The sequence below is a fragment of the Cupressus sempervirens genome, chromosome 9 (assembly GCF_028749045.1).
Source record: "Cupressus sempervirens isolate cs-2001-9-10 chromosome 9, ASM2874904v1, whole genome shotgun sequence".
NCBI classification, from domain to species: Eukaryota; Viridiplantae; Streptophyta; class Pinopsida; order Cupressales; family Cupressaceae; genus Cupressus; species Cupressus sempervirens.
The window spans coordinates 34,817,923-34,838,860 of NC_143126.1; the positions used below are offsets into that span (position 1 = coordinate 34,817,923).

Here is a 20,938-nt window from a genome sequence, read left to right on the forward strand (position 1 = left end):
AATAATCTTGTCTTCATGTCATTTCCATCTTTCAAGAACTTGACCTGCTTTTGCTTTCTGTAAAGGCAATGTTCACTAAACTTCAAGTTTTTTGATTGGAGACCCGATAGTTGATCCCTTTGAGCATTACCTCAAGGCCTTTCTTACTCATGTGGCCTAATCTTTGATCCAAAGTGTTGGATCACTATCCATGAGTTGCATAATAGCACCTACTTCGGTAGGATTTTATAAGAGATAATGACTACCATTTTTATTCCCTTTTGCAATGATCCTCAATGAAAGAATGGATGATATTGTTGTGCAAAATGATGACTAACCAAAATCAAAATTTTACCTTAATTTGGGAACATGGGGAACATCCTTGAACAACCATTGACATTTGTCTTCTAGTTGTGACAAAATGTTATCTTTGCAAACTATTTTGCAAGATTTGAGTGTCTCCAATAAATACCTCTCCAAATTGTCCTCCATGGTATATTTTGAAATAATTTGTACATGAAGTGGCATGAAAGGAGGATACAAAATCTATCACCCAAGAATCTAGTTTTGTGTCTCTTTTAGAAACACTTAAAATAGTTTCATCTTTCTCATACCTATATTTGCTTCAATATTCCTCATTTTTTGTTGTGCTTTCTTGTAAGGCCAACAATTTTTCTTTGAGTGGCCATGATTACCACAAAACTAACACTCTCCATTTCTAACCCTTGACTTTGATCAATTGGATGATCTAGATTTCCTCTAATTATAATGATTACTACCTCTATGATGGCTTCTTCTCCTGCAATCGATATTGACCATGGTAAGAGCATCACAGGATGAGTATTTGTTACTCCCTCACATATCTTCACTTAGTAAAGTCTCAACAACTTCATCATAGACCAGCTTTGTCTTCGTGAAGTTTGAGTTGCTTATTGTTGTAACTATGAGATCCCAACTATCAAGTAAGGAACACAACAAGATGATGTCTTTGGCTTCATCATCTTGAGTCATAGAAACCAATGTTTCTTGACATAATTAAGTTTTGAACTAATTTATATGATTTGACATCGTAGTCTCTTCCTTCATTTTCTTCTTGTAGAGCTTCTTTATAATGAAGATTTTATTTGCACCCAATGCTATTTGATGCATGCTTTGAAGTTTGTCCCAAACTTCTTTTATTGTCCTTTCATTCAAAACATTGAACAAGACATTTTGCACAATAGAGAGAAAAAAATTTGATGTCATTGCCTTCTTTAGTATTTTCCGAATCTTCATTTGGCATTGCAGTTGGTTTCTTAGACTTTCCTTTGACTGTGATTGATAAGTCTTTCTTAACCAACAAGGAATGCATTTGCACTTTTCACAAGCTAAAGAGCTTGCTTGCACAACTTGTGCTCTGATACCAATTGAATGAGCGAGAGAAAACAATAGATGAATTTACAATTTAAGAAGAGAAATAAATGACACCAGATTTATCCTGGTTGACCAAAAATGTCGATATGTCTGGACTGTAGAGTATTGTATTAATGTAAAATTGATATTTACAAATGAGAGCAGCAAATATAAAGGCTCCAATAATATTACATAATGAAGAGTCTTTGAAATGAGAGTAACAAATATAAAAGGCTCTAATAATAGTGGACAACTTCCTTTTGATCTGTTACAAGATTTTGATGAACTTGTCACTACACAACTCCTTGTTGAGCTTTCCTTGTTGTAATCCTTTTTGTCTTAATAAATTTTTACTACTCTTTTTCCAAAAAAGAAGTGTTGGCCTTCACTTCTCAAAAATGAGCCTAGATGACTAAGTGGCTTTCATGTAAGCTTATTATACCTGGTGTAGATTAAAGGGTTTCATCTTTTAGTTGTGTCATCTTTTTAATGGACTGTAGATTAAAGTGCTATGATCAAATTGTAAATTCAAAACAAACAAACAAATAAAATTTAAAAATAGAAATACAATATATAGTGGTTCACAATTTCTTACTCCCATCACATATGTTAATCAATATCAAATACATGCAGTGATATGAACCTCACATTTGACAGAATGTATGAATGTTTTCTTCATAGATTCTATAAATTAGAATCTCAATTTGAAAAGGCAGAAGGTTTGCAAGTGAATTAAATTTAAGAGGGATGCTTTCATTGTTATATGGATTATGGAAGCTTATGATGGGTTGGGCTTTAAAGTTAGCACAAATTTGTTGCTTAATGTCATAAAAATAACCAAACATCCTGCACCATTTAGGCTACATTGGTCAATTGTGTGTAGTTCGTACAAATTATAAAAAAAATTGTGAAAGTTTGGTTATTATATTTAAATAAGATCTAATTTTCTTCATGGTATCTTTATATGGTTGGAGAATTATGTATCCCATAACATTTCGCATCACACAAATGTTAATTTCTGGATTCTATTGTTTAAGCTTTTGTAAGATCATGGAATGATTGTCCCTGCAAAACCAATGCCACATCAGCAATCTCTATAAAATGCAAAAAATTCAACGAGAGTCAAAGTCATTTGAATATTGACTAGTCAGCATTAGTTGAATAACTATCATTAATTTTAACAAAAATGATGCATATACATGTATGCTTAAATCTAAAAGAAACCATAATTTCATTTCCAGATTACCATGATGTACCGATTATGTCAACCATTTTGAGGGAAGCTCCAAAACCTATCTAAAAACAAAAGGGAAAGAATATTGTAGGAGTGCTTTACCACCCTACCATGAAGCTATTAAGCTTCCCCAAAATCTTTCCTAACATGAAAGATACCCAGCCTGGCTTTGAGGGGGACTAAGCAGGTAGAACCAAGACAAGCAATGGAATTGTGCTACATGTTGTCTACAAGTCAACCATACAAATAACACATCTTTGCAAGACAAGTAACACAAATTTTTGTAGCCAAAAGAAAGATGATATATGTTAATCATTTACATAGGAAATGAATTAATTAAGCTCAATAGGTTTCTTCTCATAAGTTCATCAGAAGGGCATATCACACATTAAGTAAAAACTCTTTCCAAAAATTTAGGACCTCACCTCATAATAGTAAGGTAGTACATCACTCTCTTAGTCACTCATAACTCATCATGTCACAATAAATCTAAATACTAACCACACTATCGATACATAGTTATCTCTATGTGCAATATTTCTAGATATCTAATCCAATGTAGGCAACCCTCTTCAAATAATTATTTATTTCACATGAAACAAGTCAACTACCTAATATTTAATTGTGTGTCCATAATGCTCAAGGTGCACTCATTATATAATAACATAAAATCAAATTTGTCCTGCATGTTCTCCTCTAAATGAAAGGTCTACTCATACAATACTTTCCATCTAGGTGGACTTTTGACCAAACATAGAAAATAGATATATAATAAAACTTGGCCCACATCAGCTTAATGACCACATTATTGGTAGGGAGCAAAATCCAACAACCAACACATAAAACAGTATCAGTGTGCATATATTGATTACAATTCAACCAAACATCCATCAAGCAAATATTAAAGTAAACCTTCCATTATAGAATAAGATGTGTAATAGATTTATTCAATGCCTAAGAATCTCAATTTGAAAACCATGTTGTAGAGAAGAACTTCACATTTCTAAAAAGATCTATGACTTGAAGATAGTTCCTAACTCCCATGTTATTTATATGAAGAAAATCTCAGACTATAATATTCATCAAGAAGAACAAACCAATGGTTCTATTTAATATCCAATGGTTCTATTTAATATAAGTTTCTTTGTCTTTATTGGTGGCTGGCAATATCTAGAGCCCAAACAACCATGCATTACATTCTACTGTAGCAACATCATCAGTAGAGAATTTAGTCTGTGTATTGAAGGTTGTCATTTTTCTTGGTAAATCTGAAGCTATAGCTTAGTTTATGCAATGGAGGCAAGAGCATAATCATCACAACAACACCTTGTTTCTTTTTATTTTAAGTAAGGTTCATCTTTGTTCCAAGGAGAATCTTAAAGTTCTTGAATAAGCTATAGTTTTTCCCACATCCAGTATATGGAATCAATGAAATAGAATGTTCAACAGCATGCCGCATTGATTATTCATTCACTAACTTAGGTTAATTCTACTAGTGTTTAACTAATATTTTCACATATATACACATAGCTCTGAATAGAAACTCAACATTAAATGAGAAAGGAACTCAAAAGGAGACATGAATCCTGGAATTGAGCATAATGGGTGCTAACGACATATCTGAACTTGTTTCTCTGTACCTTCCTTCCATCCTAGTCACCTTTCCCCTTCTCAAGCCTGAAAGCTGAATATGGATATGTTTCCCTTGCTATATGGTCTCATGTGCAGCAGTGTCAACAACCATTAAAAGGCTCGTGATATTTTGTCAAAACCTAAATGTAAGACTGCTCCAATATGCCACCGCAAAACAATGTCAATGTGTGTTTCACAGGAAATACGTTCCAAAACCATTGATCTCTCCTCTGAAAGTCGTGTTCCCATCGAAACAAATCACTTCAAAGCCGTAAATGTAAAACTGCTTCATTATGTCGGTGAAAAGCAGCAGCCATATGTGTTTGCTAGTGCTACTGTTGTTTTGTCAAGTGTTGATAATGGAGAGATACAGTTGTGGTCTGCTACAGTTTTAACTTCACTTATCTTGTATTTGCTAATGCCGATTAGACATTTGCTAATATTGAAAATAGACCATTGTATGTATTTCATGAGGTATGCAAAGATTCGTAGAACAAATAGTAATAGTTCGGCAATTGCAAGGTACTTACAAGAAAAAAGAAACATAATATGTTCAGTCTATTGGCTTAAACTGGAAAATGCCAATACACTACCATTTTCTCATTTCCACGAAAGTAAAAATTAAATGACAATACAGAGACCGCAGTGTCATAGATGGAGGTATCTATTTCGTAACTAAGTCTTTCGAATCTTTATAACCATAGGAAAATTTCAACCATGGCATTGACTGGCTGTGTGTACATGGAGCAACTCAAAATATAGTCCACTGAAATAAGAAATTAGAAATAAGAAATTAGAAATCAGAAATAAAATATGCAAATGAAGGCATGATATATTGGACATTTTTAATCTGCTCGTTGTTCTCTGAGCCCTCCATTAAAGCATTAACATCTACTACAGGCTTTTCTGCTCCTCCTTGGTTGTCCCCGTGAAACAAGAGTAACTGTTTATTTAAAAACTTGGTTTTGCTTGAATCTAATTTAAGCAATAATTTAGTTGTTTTAGTCGAGGTGGCAGTTCAATATCGTGTTATTCGGTATGAGGTGGAGTGGGTTGTGACACATCAACATCTTCATGATCCATCATTACAGTGAGAGAATGCAAGAATAGAAACTATGATGGATCACAAAGTGTGATCTGAAATGCTATAAAAAACTTCCACAATCGAATCCAGAAATATGTTTGCAGACATTTAGATTGTAGAAATCTAACAATGTTAATTAACAACAATACTTATTCTTAGAAAATTATTCTTCTATTAAAAAAACAAAATTTATTTCTTTGTTACACTATATTAGATATCTTATTATTTACATTATTTCTTTCTCCAATACAAATTTCAAAAGCATTACTAGACAAAATTTATTACAAACCAATGAACATATGAAAAAAATTGATGTTTATTTAGAGCTTTAAAAACAGTTAACCAAAAAGGTAATATATCACTGCCTATAGAAGAAATAATATAATATCATATAAGGATTGTCTTTGGAATACATGTATCCTCCAGTCATCAAAATCAAAGAGTTTTTATTAACTAGTAAAGTCACAACCACACCTAACAATTAAACTACATTGCTGATCGAGAAATTTGCTAAATTTCCATCTAATGAGAAAAGCATTTAATTTAAATGATTGGATATTGAAATTCTAAATTCTGAAATCTGTTGTCCAGTTTTCAAATTTTACCTATTCAATGCCAAATATGGGGCAGTTATGTATCTAAAAAATATATTAAATATAAAGACAGTTTCAAGGGAAAGTAAAATAAAAATAATACATATTGTAAAATTAGAATTTTATGTATCAATGTAGTAATTTATATTAATATAATTTCTAACTATATACAATATAGATTTACATATCAAACAAGAATTCTAAAAAGTACAGAAGACAATTAATAAAACAATTATGCAATCAATATCATGAAAATGTTCTATAATACAATAAATATATCAATTAAAAGTATAATATATTATTTTCTAATTAAGTTAACTTCTATATCAGAAAAGTAGAGCCAAAAAAGTAAGAACATAACTTCTGTTTTGTGAAAAATGTTACAAACAAACAAATATTGTATTATGCAACTTAGATGACTTTTAAGAAATGAGTGATCCAAAAGAATTTATCTGTTTTCTTATGAAAGATTCTTTCATTATAGATCGTCAGTCTTAAGTTAAACTTCTTCAATTAAAAATCTTAGACAGCAATGTGATGGACTAAATCTCATTCCTTGTGATATCAGAATCTTACATAAGCATCACTAAAAGATCGGTTCACTTTTAGTGACAAAGACTCCTTCACAGAAAACAAAGTATAACCAATAAAACATTAATAGAACCAAAAAAATGGAAAAATAAATAACAACTAATAAAACATTAATAGCACCAAAATGACTTCTTAAGCAAAATAAATAAATAAAATAAAATCACCTTGTTGGGTGCTCTATAAAATATTTGGAAGACAAACATTGGGGCACTGCAAAAGGGAAGATGGCCCCTTCGGCGTGCGCAGCTTGTCGATCACAACGCAAGAAATGCTCCAATGAATGTCTGCTCGCTCCTCATTTTCCTCCAGAAGACCTTCAAACGTTTGGGACCGTTCAGAGAGTGTACGGATTCAATAATGTTGTTAAAATGCTCAAAGTAACGTAGCCCTCCGAAAATTCTAAGATTCAAAACCATAAGATTTAGGTCCATGACGTGAAAAATAATAGTTTTTAATAGGTCATCAAATGTTTTCTTATGTTCTGGAAATTCGAGCAATCCTTCCACATTGTTCTATTCAGTTTCCTTCATTATAGGCTGAACTAATGGACTTAAATTTGTGGTCCGCTTTTGTTAATTATATGTTAGGTTTAATTTGTTTGAGTCACCTATCTTAGAAGAAACTTCCTTCTAATTAATCTTCATACTAATTGAGAGAGCAGTTCAAATGAAATTGATGGTTTTGATGTGGTGTTTGCATTAGGATGTTAAAGCGGAGCAAAGAGCAGATGTAGTGAAGAGTTTGGTGCATGAAGCAAGAGCTCGAATGGAGGATCCTGTTTATGGGTGCACTAGAGAAATCCACCAATTACAGAAGCGGATTGCTGATCTGGAATCCCAGCTGGCACACACGCAAGCAGAGCTCCTGGATATGCGTTTTGCACATGAGAAGGTTGTTTGCATTCCCACAATTTGTGAGGAGGTACTTGATTCCATGCTCTCATGTGAACCGCTATGGGAAGTGTGACTTCACCAGTGGGGAAAATTGAAATTACGATTAATGATGTCATAGCAATCCCCAGTTGTCTATATTCTCAAGCTGACGTTTCACATGCTGCTTATCTTATCTTAATGAATGCCTGTATTAAATAAACTTTAAAGTAAACTATTTTTATTGATATTTTTATATGTGATGATCACAGTATAAATTTCTGCACTTTATTTTTTATTTAATATATTTTCCTTTTTATTCCTTTTCAAATTAGGCGGTCTTCATTTAAAAAAATAGAGATCCTACTTGAGTGATGGGAATCATGACGGGCACAGCTAAACCATCCATTTGTGCAGCACACGCTGTGAAAGAGTGGGTGAAAAACAGATTGATCAAACAATCTTTTAAATAGACTTTTTCTTATTGTTTTTTAATTCTTGTATGAATACTTTTGAATCAATATTTTAAATTAAATTTTATAATATTTTATAAAATTGTGGAGGTCATAAGAAAATAAAAATGATTTTTGTTCTGATCAAGCAAAGTTGGATGAAGCCTGAACTCATAATATAAAAATAAGTTCAAAGATCGCATAACAAGATTCACACGCCGTGATACCGTAAAAATGAAGGAAAAAAAAATGTTATAAACTGAAACAAAGAAAACTGCTAAACAAAAAAATGTTAAAAACTGATGGAAAACAGCTGCTAGAGAAACCAGCCATGGACTAACAACCAACGAAGCCACCATGAACCAACGAACCAGAAAATTGAAACCAGCACCAGACACCACGAACCCAACCAAAGCTTCCGACCACAAAACCATTAGCAACAACCCACCACCCACGGAGGTGCCTGTCCAGAAAGTAGTGTTTAGGGCAGGAAGGAGTAGCATCCCCTGCCCCAGAAACTTATTTAGTGCTTTTCTGCATAACATCTTCCTTTCTCAGAACTTCCTCCCTCCTCTTTTTTTCAAGCTTCCCTTCTTTATGTTAGAAATTAATACTCCCTCTTCCACGGCACTGTGCTGTTATAACTGAACTACAGATCGTATCACATATTTCCTTCAATATTGGTAACAGATAGAGCCGTCTTCCTCTGGACTGGGTCATACATCATTATAGTCGTCCACATACCTTCAATACAGAACATTCCTTTTATAGTATGGAGTTGCTGGGAGTCTATAAATTAGGGGTAAAATTGCAACAGATGTATCTCAATCACAGAGAGTTATGAATTAATAAAATCAATTCTATTTCTTCTGTGCTACTCATATTCTGATTTCTCTTTGTGATATCTAATTTTCAACACTTTATCTCCCCCTTAATCCCCCTATAGCGGTCTCCATCCTTTTCTTTACATAGTTTTGTTCAGTCATCAATTCCTCAAGTTCTTCCCCAGCTTCTCCTAAGAAACCTTCATTGACCCTAGAGCATTAATAATCTCAAATTTTTCCTTATGGATAGGAACCATACAACGAATCTTGAGGCACGGTCTTTTAGAAAACCCCAATTATGCAGTTTATACCCTAGGTCTCTACCAACTCCCACAGTACATCATCCCATCTATTAGTCTAGGCGAGTCCTCTTCTTTTCTTTTAACTCCACCGAAGCTTGTAATTTATTAATTTTCTTGAGGATTATATTTTCTTGAAACAAGAGGCACCTAGTGATCGCGTTAAGCTTGTTGTAACCTCATCCAGTCTAAGGTCAGAGCCTCTTAATCAACACGGCCATCCTCCATTCTAGGAAGAAGGGAAGGAGCGAACGAACAAGGCATTTTAAGGTCCATAGGCAACCCATGTCGAGTTTAGAAGAGGGGAAAGAAAGCAATGCTCGGCGAATTAGGAATAGGATCCAGAGTCCAGCAAGATTTCGTACAGTTAAATTCTTGTATTCAAAATATGGGAGTCTCTAGGTTTATTTTGGGTGTTCTGCAATTGTTTAATAGTGGGGGAAAATTCAAGGTTCTGCAATTCTATAGTCACATTAGAGGCATTTTACAGAATGAAGTCTGTGCGGAATTTAGAAAGCCTAAACAACAAATCCTGATGGAGGGAAGACTATTCTTGACCTTAGAATTTTCAGTAGATATGGAAAGCGAAGAGAAAATCCAAAACGAAAAATAGAATTCCACGTCTGAAAGAAAATGGTGAGAGTGAAAATGTTTGTCCTACCTTCATAAGTCACAACCTTAGTGATGATCATCATCACAATTTTCCATATATCAGTCAGATACTTTTTGTTAAAAAACAGTTTGAAAGCCTCTTTGAAAGACATTTTAGTGTTGTGGGGGATTTTCTGGCCCTCCATACTTTAACCCATAACCCAGTGATGGTCTAGAGTCACCATAAACTTCATATTTCCTACAGAAACCTTCCCTTCTTCCCAAGAATCATAATTTGCTAAGAAAGGTTAGGGTTTTAGCCCTTCATCAATTCAACATACACCACCATTTGCCCCTTTTCCATAATTTGCTAGACCTTGGGATTTGTCTTTAATTGTTGCCAATTATCAGGCTCAATCTGATTTAGAACCCCACCCATTTTGTGACTCAAGCAATAAGTCACAAGAACAATGAAATTGCACACCCCTAACCTTACCAACACTCAAAAGGCTTAAAAATATGGAGAAAATATGTCAAAAACAAATTAGGAATGAATGTGTTGTGATCATTGTTAGAGTAGGCAAGATCTTGCATGATTGCCCCACATGCTAGTCTAGGGATAAACAACATGTCTTTCAAAAATTTGAAATTGTGGGTGTACTTTACCATCGAGGCTAGGTTGTTCACTGAATTATTACCTTCACCTCAGGGTGACAGAAAGTTGAGTCTTGCTTATGATTTAAAATGCTTATATAACATTTAGAGAGTCACCTTCAATGACCACATTTTTGTACCCTCTCCTAGTCAGCTTTTTGACACCATCAAACATAGCAAGCAACATCTTACATTAGAGTTCTTAAAAGACCACCCTTGAATCACTATTACCTATAGATGATCCATCAAAATTTAATTTGATCTAGCCTAGGTTAGAGGTCCATAAAAATGATTTTTGTTATCTAAAAAGATTATAGTAGTTTTGTTGCAAATCTACATATTAAAACTTGTTTCTATATACTATATGCTATTTGTGATTTTATTTTCTTCATGTTCATAGATCAATCTAGAAGTTCATGCATCAACATACACAATTAAATTGTGAAGTAAAAATAGAAGCCTCTAACAACAGCATGATACTAGAGTAAACTAATAAAAAAACAAGAAAACTGCAAGGTTTCTACTTTAATAATTTTATAAATGAACAATTGAAATGTTTTAAATGATAGAAAATGTAATTTACAACTTTAATTTAAGATTATATCTTATTAACTATTTTATATGAAATAATAATATATAACCCAAAGTTATATTATGTAAAAAATATAAAATCAGATGGACAAAGTTGTTCTTGAATTTCCATTTCTAAACTCTATTATTTGTTGAATTTAGGGTTTTCTTGACTACATCCCACTCTATATCAAAATGGGTATAGGCTAATCTCCACAAAAAGGTACCAAAGGCAAAATAAAAGTCAAATTTATTTTTTCTGGAAAATATGGTCATTTTTTGCTATTTTTTTTTGTTTTCAACTAAAACTATGCAGATCATGAAGATCAAATGCTGAATTTTAAAAAAAAAAATCATAATATTTTCCATCTTTGAAATTTGGACAACTGTACATTTTTGTAAGAGGATATAGATGTATATATATGTAAACTAAAAACACAAACATTTCAAAATCAAATTGTAGAGTTTTGAAAACATATCAAAGAAAAGAAAATAATGTCATCGTAATACTACAAAATAAATTTAATAAAAGAGCGATCAATTATGAAAACAAAATTTTGGCCGACGAGTGTTCGTAAGCTACTACCTCAGACGTCATATTTTTTAAATTTACGTCATGTTGAATTTCCATACAGTTGTCGTATGCCATTTTAGGTGTTGACGGCCTTGTGGCTTTATATGACGGAATGACAGAATCACAACATAATCCAGTGATTTATGATGCTCTCTCTGTAATAGACATTTGCAACGTGTACGGTGCAGAATTGTTTCCGGAAATTTCATCGGTATTTTAGTGCCCTCGAGTGACTGTACCTTCTCATCGCATTGAATTTGAAAGGTACCAGGGCTCCGTGTGTGGGTCTGATGACACAAGGAACGATGGCCTTTTTTTGGTTATTTTGGGTTTCCATTGTCAACTCAAGGATCAAAATCGATCCTCTTTGTCATAGTTGTTTTGAATTTAGTAATTTAATTGAAACTTTAATAAAATTATTTTATCATAGATTTCTTGTTACATTTTTTTTTATATCAATAGTATTTTAGAAAAAAATTATTCATTTTGTTGAATTTTGTTAGATTATCATTTGTTGTTGCATTATTTATATTATATAGTATCTTATACATATGTTAAATAAATAAAGGAAATTTATCTATAGGTTGGAAATTTGTAAGTGTAAAGACAATTTGAAATAAATTATTGTTTAATTGGTCATTAATTCGAGGTATCAAATATTAAGTGGTTCATATATAAAGATAATTGTTGTTATGGACAACCTATTTAGACTTTGAGGGTTTTTTTTTTATCACTTTTATCATAACTTTTTTTCCCCCTGGATTAGGTTTAAGAAAATGTGGCTTATACTTATTGATCAAAATTAAAGAAAAGAACACCTAGCATTTGAAAGTGATATAATCTTATTCCAATTTGACTACCATGCTTTGTGGTTTGATAATATTTCACTAAGCAGTGTTATAGAATATTATTTCAATGGACAAACTAGAGGGAAAATAGACTAAGCTCTATTGTTGGACTAACCACAAACATTTCTCTTCGAGATTCATGACATAGTTTAACAACCTCCTCTATCCTTTGTCTCCTCCTCTTATTCAGGAGCATTTTTAAATTTGGGTTTACGAAAATGGTTGACCCTTGTGAAGAAAAGGGATCATTTTCACGAGCTAGTAGACATTTAGATGAGGAAGAAATCATGGTGAACACCAAGTTATTAAGATTAATTGACAAAGTAGGGGATGACTAGACATAACGGGTCAAATTATGGTGAAACTCATAGAGTCAAATAAATAAGTGCTAGTGAAGAGGGGCTCTATGTTTGACTTTAGTTTTTTCCATAGAAAGTGATAGAGTGAAGAATATCACCAAAGAAAAATAAAATATAAGATTCCTTTTCAAACGGTTTAATTTAGGGAAGAGGTGGAAAGTAAAATTCATGCACTTTCCCTCAAGGGAGACAAACTAGATGAGAGACTCCACCGTAAATTTCCATTCACCTGGAAGATGCTAACAATTGAACCCACTTTAGAACTCCAAAATTCATTTTCCAAGGTCCAAGAAGAGCCAAAAGTTGTCTTTGAAAAAAAATTGGCCTTCAAAAGGCTTTTGGTCCTATTCATGCTCATATAAATAACAATAATAATGGTTTATAATGTAAGAAAAAATAAAAAACCACCAATAATAACTTTTTTATTATCACAAATATCAAGAAACATATTGGAGAAATATGTGTACTTTCCCTCAAGGGTCACAATCCTGATCATAATCTCTTTCACAATTTTCCATTCAGTTAGGAGTTTCTCATGATTGAACCTACTTTGAAAATTTTAAATTATTTATCTAGGGTCCAAGAAGAGCGAAAAGTCCTCTTTAAAAGAAACTTTGGTATTTCGAGGGGTTTTCCAATCTATGATCATCTTGATAACAAAAACAATGATTTTTGGTGTAACCCAAACACCACCAATAGTTACTTTATCATTATCCTTAGGATCGAGAAACTTCTACTCAATAATTTAGGTTTGAATCCTTACATACCCTCAAGATACATATCCACGTAACCATCTAAAATGATCTCCTAGACCCTAATGTTACTCACAAATTCATCACAACCATCATGCTAAATCTAGTTCAACTCCCCACCCATATTTGTAGAGAGCTAAACTCCACCCTTCTTAGTCCTTTGCCTAAGACTAGATACCCAACAAATAGTAAAAACTGTGAAATCCACACACAAACTTTTAAAAAAATCAATGTACTTTCCTTGTTTCACTAAATTGCCCTCAACTTTGTTGCCTTAACCTAATATGTGTTCAAAAATCACTTCATCCATCATCTCAAGTAAACTTAGTATTTTGTTGATAACATGGCTTGCCTACCAATCCATTCCAGCCTTCCCATTTAGAATGTTATTAACATTAATAACAACACTTCCAACAATATTTTTCTTAAAACCCTTCACATGAGCTAACATGTGTAATGCTCCACCAATAAACTCATAAGGATAAGTCAAAATGTTACTAAGTTTGGTGGATTATTTTTTTAAACCATCTTTTTCTTGTTAAGTTCACTTAATCATAGATGTAACGTCCTAACAAGTTCCCTAATAACACCTTTAAACAACATTAATTAGTTTCCAAGATCAAGGGTTACCTTTTATTGTCCAATCAACTCAATAAGTATTACTTATCTATTGCTTACTTAATTTTTGCGCTAACACTAATCCTTAATACTTAAGTTTATCCATCTATTAGTTTACCATTTACTTATGATTTGATACATTATCCATTCTAATATTCAGTTCCAAATTAGGGGCTAATGTCCTAATCCATATAATCAAATGCATCTCTTTAAGTTTTAATAAGGGTCTATTCAATAGATTTAAGTCATCAACCATTTATGTAAGCCAATTCATCTTTTATTATCTAATTACTTAGATTGTTCAGTTCATAACATTATAAAGAGTATGGTGGCTAACTCCATGAGGCAAGAAAATATTTTATGCATGGGAGACTTTAACACCCTACTCTACCCTTTAGAGAAAATGGGGGATTTGGAGGACTCTTCAGATAGTGTCCAGGACTTGAAGGATTTCTTGAGAATAAATGATTTGATTTATATTGATCTTCTAGGTTTTGCCTTCACTTGGTCTAACAATAGATTGGAGAGAATTTTGATTCATGTTAGACTTGATAGGGTTATCATCTCTTCGGGATGGGACATTCTGCAACACACCTCCTTAAAGGTGAATTTGAGGACCATATCAGATCACTCTATGATGTTTCTCTCTTGGAAACAAAGTCCAACTAGATGACAACACTTCAAGTATGAGATCATGTGGCACTTGCATAAAGAGTTCAAAGATTGTCTTGCACAAGAATGGAAGGATTGGATGGAAGGTACGACCATGTTGTGTATTGCTAGAAAACTAGATAGAATCAAAAAAGAGGTGAGAGAATGGAGAAACTCCTTGTTTGGAAACATTCCCAAAGAAAAAAGGCTACTGAAAAAAAAAGTTAGAATTTTTCCAAAACCATATTGTGCATGGCAATGCTCATATTGAGAAGAAACATGAGGAGAGGGAGTGTCAAGACAAATTGAAGACCCTCCTAAATTAGGAGGAATTCTTTTGGAAACAAAGATCTAGGGTTAAATGTTTATAGGAGGGTGACAAAAAACACCTTTCTTTCATAGTTTGACCTCAAGAAGAAGAAAGAGAAACACCATTAACTTAGTGCTAGATGATAATGATTAGGAAGTTACTAAAGTGGAACAGAGAGAAGGCAAAGACAATTCCTATTTGCATGAAAAGTATAACCCCTAGCTATCTAGGTTAATAGTAATTTGCAAAATGATATCCTCATGTTGTTTCAGTTGGTGATCAATGACCTAATGGGAATATGATGAGTAAGGTCAAGGAGGTAGACGTCAGAATGGTTGTTTTTAGTATGAATCAGTACAAAGCCTCTGGTCCTAACGGGTTTCCTTTAGCTTTCTTCGAGGAATTATGGGACATTCTCAAGTATGACATGATCCATGCTCCTTGTGACTTTGTCAGAATGGGTAAAATGCAAAAGCAATTCAATCAAACTTTCATTGTTCTTATCCATATGATGAAGGACCCTAGAAGGCTAGAAGATTTTAGATCCATTAGCCTTTGTAATACAATTTATAAAGTTCTTGCTAAGGTCATGGTAAATCGTATCAAGCTCCTTCTTGATAAATTCGTAGGCCCCTACCAGAATGTTTTTGTGTTAGGGAGGTAGATTATTGACATGATAATAACTAAACATGAGGATATCCATTCACTAGAAATGAGAAAGAACCCATGTGCGAGCCTTAAACTGGATATTTCTAAAGCCTATGATAAGGTTAGGAGGGAGTTCCTTTTTTCTATACTCACCAAGATTGGGTTTAATGAGAATGTTACTAGAATTATAAAAAATGTTGTAACCTCTATTACTTTTTTGGTGCTTATTAATGGACCTCCTAGCAAGTTATTTTCTTCCATCCAAGGTCTACATCAATGTGACCCCATATTCCCTTACCTTTTCATCATTGTGGCAGAGGTTTTAAGTAGAAATTTAGTTTATTTAACTAACTTTTGAAAAATTATGGGTATTAAACCTGCCTTTCAATGCCCTTTACAAATTATCCAATAGTTTGTGGATGATACTTTCTTATTTGGCATCTCCTCTATCCATGAAGCCAAAGAATGGAAAGACGCCCTAAATCTGTATGTGTTGATATCTGGCCAATGCATAAATTACCAAAACATCAAAGTATATTTCTTCAATACTATTGCCAGTTTGAGAGAAAAGGTGACCGATATTATTGGTTACTAGGAGATGTCTCTCCTAAACACTTATCTTGGACCCCTATTCACAATAAAAGAAGTCCCTAATCAGTATTGGAATGGTGTAGTTGAACAGTTCCAGAGAAATTTGGTGGGCTGGAAAGGTAAAATTTTAAGTAACGTGGGGAAAATCCAACTTCTCTCAGCCTCCTTGTAGGGCATCTAGGTGTATTTCCTTTCCATCTTCAAAATCTCAAGCAGATTTAGAGACATTCTCAAGATGATCCTATTGGTGTAAATAAGTATTTACTTTTTACACTTAAGTTTACTTAGGCTAATGCATTATTTTATTATTTCTTAGGTGAGACACTTAGGAGTTTGCGTACTCTTATGAGTTGTCATGTTGACAACACTGGAGTAAGCAACTCTAATTCAGCACATGGTGTCTACAACATTGGAGTTTGCATAATTAACTGAGTTTTCATGCAGACAACACAGTTATTCACACTCCTATTTTAGCGCATGGTGTTTACAACATAATTTTGCATGCTACACCTTTGTAGGCTTATCCTCTCATCATCACACTAATTCCTATGCTTAATGGAGGATAACCCACACCTAGTGGACATGTGCCTAGTTGTATGACTTATCATGTTGCTAACTCCTATGCATTCTAGATGTATCATAGAGGCCTTTATATATAGGCACTCCTTGTGTACTTTCATATCAATTCATATCAATACATATTGAATGAATATTATGTCATCAGTTTGATCATACTCTTTTGGTCTACTGTTGTGCTTGTGCTTGAGTTCCTTGGTCCTGGGTGAATTTTTCCCTTAGGCAAATTCTTACATGGTATTAGAGCTCGGGGAATTTCTCTTCACATAGTCATTCAAGACCATTCTTGCTTTAGCACCTCGACTTAGATCCAAAGAATCCATAGATATTGGGAGCATCTAGAGCTAAATCAAACCTCACCATTTCATTTAGAGTGTCGATCAGTGAATTGACTATAAATTTACCTATGATGGACCATAGTCAAAATTGAGGCAACATTTTTTTTGCAAACCGACAACCCAGAGGATTGATTTGCGAAATTGGTATGATCATTTCAGATCTGTACATTTAATTTTTAGATCTGCATTATTTTTTTAGAACTCTTTGGCTATCAGGTCAGTAGGAGAGATTTTTTGCAGGTGAATATTAGAGCTTGCTAGTGTAAATCAGATATTTGCATCACATTCAAAAGGTCAAAAAACTCTCAGATCAGATTTTGTTTCATTGAAATCAGACATCTAAGGTCAAATCTAGAGCCATTTGTTTTTTGGAGACATGATAGAGGTGATTCAGAATAAATAATTACAGCAAGAATTTTCAAGCAATGATATCTCCCTCATACGGACTCCCTTTTGCGAGCAATTTTTTTTGTTTTGGTGTAGAATTTGGTGATCTACACATTGGTTCAGGTAGTTTGAGATCTCTATTCTTGAATTTTTCTACAACTCGTAAATCTCAATTTTTCCCACTTCAAATGCTTAGTACAGGATCATCTGGACACATAATCAGGTTCTATTTTTTTTTGGAAGTTCATTATTTTTTTTCTACTTTACAAATTTGCAATCAGATTATAGGATTCTATGGACAAAAATACTACTTTCATAAATAGACCCTAAATATGCATGTGGCTATCGCACTAAGTGCCAAATCATACATTAGGGGGAGTGATTGAATATTTTTGCATTTTGGGGGGGGTGCTTACATTCATTGATCTCTTGGATGAGTTTTGTTTCACATGTTAGTTTGGGATTAGACATCCATTGACAAAAAGGAACTATAAAAAATGGAGTGCTTTAGTCATTGATCATCTAAGAAGTAAGCATAAGGAGGTATTTCCTTATTTATGTTCCAACAAACTGATCTTTGACACTGAAACACAACCACTTGTTAATAGACTCTTGGATACTATTATAATGAATATGAGTTCTGATCCTTGGCATGTCTTTAAAAAGCTCATTCACCCATATGATATGTGGATGGCTCTTTGGAAAGAATATGGAGATCGTACAATTCCTACTTTTCCTGATGATATTCCATCTTTAGCATCCTCAGTACTGATTCCTTCACCTTGAGATGAAATCACTCCTCCTGATGCTCATGTTGATACTACTAATCTAGTTCCAGCCACAAATGCTCCTAATTCAGTGCAGTAGGATATACCATGTCTTCCTACTTTAGCTTCATGGGACGACTTCCTTCCAGATATTCTAGATCTGTTCGTGGAGTCTCACATTGAAGATGTGGGAGACATCATTAATACCATTCATCTTCTCTTTGTAGAAGAGACTACTTCATGCATTGTGGAAACTGATTGTGACCCAGCAATATTGCTTCAATAGATTCAGATATGTGGGGTCCTATTGGCAGATACAAGGAGAGGTCACATCATCAACAAATTGCACATGCACATATTGCCACAGTGATAGGTCTAGCACAACAAGATACACCTTGTCTTCTAGATCCAACATCAGTGGATGACTTCTTGATAGATATTTTAGGTTTGTCTATGAAGTCACACATAGTAGATTTGGAAGACATCATTTATGATATAAATATTCTCTTTGATGATGACAATACTTCTTTAGTTGTTGCGAGGGTTCACTTGGACCCTCATGTCCATTCCCTACATGATTGATCTTCATAGGTTGATATGATTGTGGATCCTTATGTAAAACAATTGTAGGAGGTCTCTTTATCATTTGAGGAGATAGTTTGTTCTTTGGGACATGTTCAACATCTATCCTTGCTGGATCTACACTCATTCTTTTCCATAGTGTTGGAAGGGGTGACTATCAGCATCAACATAGGGATAGTTGAGTAGGGTTCTGAGACACCATTCATCATCAAGATTCTTTCTACACATAGGGGAAGCATCTCACGTGTACCTCTACTATTGTTTCTTCCAAAGGGAGGAACATTATTCAGTGCTCATGGATCAGTTTCTACATTGGAGTAGCTCTTGTTGATCAACACACTAAATTTAGGGGGCTAGGGGGGGGGACTACCTTGTCTCCTTGTTCTTCTCTTTTATGGGAAGGGACTTTTTCCTCTTATGGGGTTTTGCCCTTCTCCCATTTCTCTTTTTTATATACTTGATGCATGTCGTAATAAGGGGGTTTGATTACTCCATCCATCAATACATCTACATCTCTCTTTGGGTGAGGGCTTTTCCCTTGAGGTTTTCCCTCTTTCTCCATTTTATGAGAGATTGCATGGTATCATGTACATGGGTACCTAACACAGTCTAGTATCCAAGACCCATATTGCATTTCATCCTAGCTTTCATAAGCTTAAGTGCATTCCCCTAAGTTACACTTAATGGGGGGTGTTCATGTAAATAAGTATTTACTTATTACACTTTACTTAAGTTTACTTAGGTCAATGCATTATTTTATTATTTCTTAAGTGAGACACTTAGGAGTTTGCGTACTCTTATGAGTTGTCATATTGACAACACTGGAGTAAGCAACTCTAATTCAGCACACTGTGTCTACAACACTAGACTTTGCATAATTAACTAAGTTGTCATGTAGACAAAATAGTTATTTGCACTCCTATTTTAGTACATGTTGTCTACAACATAATTTTTTATGCTACACCTTTGCAGCCTTATCCTCTCATCATCACACTAATTCTTATGCTTAATGGAGGATAACCCACACTTGGTGGACATGTGCCTAGTTGTATGACTTATCATGTTGCTAACTCCTAGGCATTCTAGATGCATCATAGAGGCCTTTATAAATAGGAACTCCTAGTGTACTTTCATATCAATTCATATCAATACATATTGAATGAATATTATATCATCATTTTGATCATACTCTTTTGGTCTATTGTTGTGCTTGTGCTCGAGTTCCTTGGTCTTGGGTGAATTTTTCTCTAAGAAAAATTCTTATAGATCCAACATAAATTTTTATGGTCTAGAATTGAAGAGAAGTCTTGAATGAGTCTAGTAAGTTGGGAGAAATTCTTTCATCCTAAAGCTCTTGGAGGATTGAATATAAGAGGAATAAGGCACTTGAATAAGGCCCTCCTTACCAAAATTGGCTAGAAATTGGTGAATTTTCAGGGTAGTTGGTGTAACATTGTGATGGCTAAGTACCTTGGTGGGTCTTCTTTCCATCGATTCCTCCTAGCATATGCTCTCTCCCAGGATTCCAAGATCTTGAACAATATGGTTAACACCCACAAATCTTGAAGATGAGATGTCATTGGATCATGGGGAATGGAAACTCAATTGACTTCTAGGAAGATCAATGGCTCCAAGATAAACCCCTCATGCACACTAAGTTCCTACCTCTATTTGAGATGTGTACTAGACTATATGGATCTCTAACTTTAAGCTTTATCACCCTAGATTGACGATGGATTAAATTCCAAAATCAGGAGCCTATGGAATTGTGTCTTTCCCTAGAGCTACAAGGCCTTTTCTAGAATTACAAGATTCCCCTCACCCCGATAGAGGACTCATTGGTTTGGAAACTTAACCCCTTAGGTGAGTTAAAACTACAAAGTCATCTTGCCTCTATTTTCTCTGGGAGGGGGGGTGAGGGCGGGGGAGGTGGCCCAGACTGATTGGAGAAAGGTCTGGCATCCATGGATCCTACTATAGATAATCTTCTTCTAGTGGACGGCTTTGCATGGGTCTATTCTCACTATGGGAGGGTGTCAACTTGCTACTTGCTACATTTTATGTTTGCAAGATGCTAAATCTATTACACACCTTATCCACTACCCTTTTGCTCTGGAGGTTTAGAGGGAAGTACTTGAATTATGGGATGTTCAATGGTGTGTGTTGACATCAA

The 20,938-nt window shown here is 34.1% G+C and overlaps 1 protein-coding gene across 1 annotated transcript; it reads left to right on the forward strand.

The window, feature by feature from the left end:
* The first annotated feature begins 6,723 nt into the window (after positions 1-6,723).
* On the forward strand, positions 6,724-7,630 carry LOC149537483 (LOB domain-containing protein 1-like). The gene is made up of 2 exons (XM_089801441.1): positions 6,724-6,882; positions 7,208-7,630. The coding sequence occupies exons 1-2, from the start codon at positions 6,730-6,732 to the stop codon at positions 7,469-7,471; spliced, it is 417 nt and encodes a 138-aa protein (XP_089657567.1). The 5' UTR covers positions 6,724-6,729; the 3' UTR covers positions 7,472-7,630.
* The last annotated feature ends 13,308 nt before the right edge of the window (positions 7,631-20,938 follow it).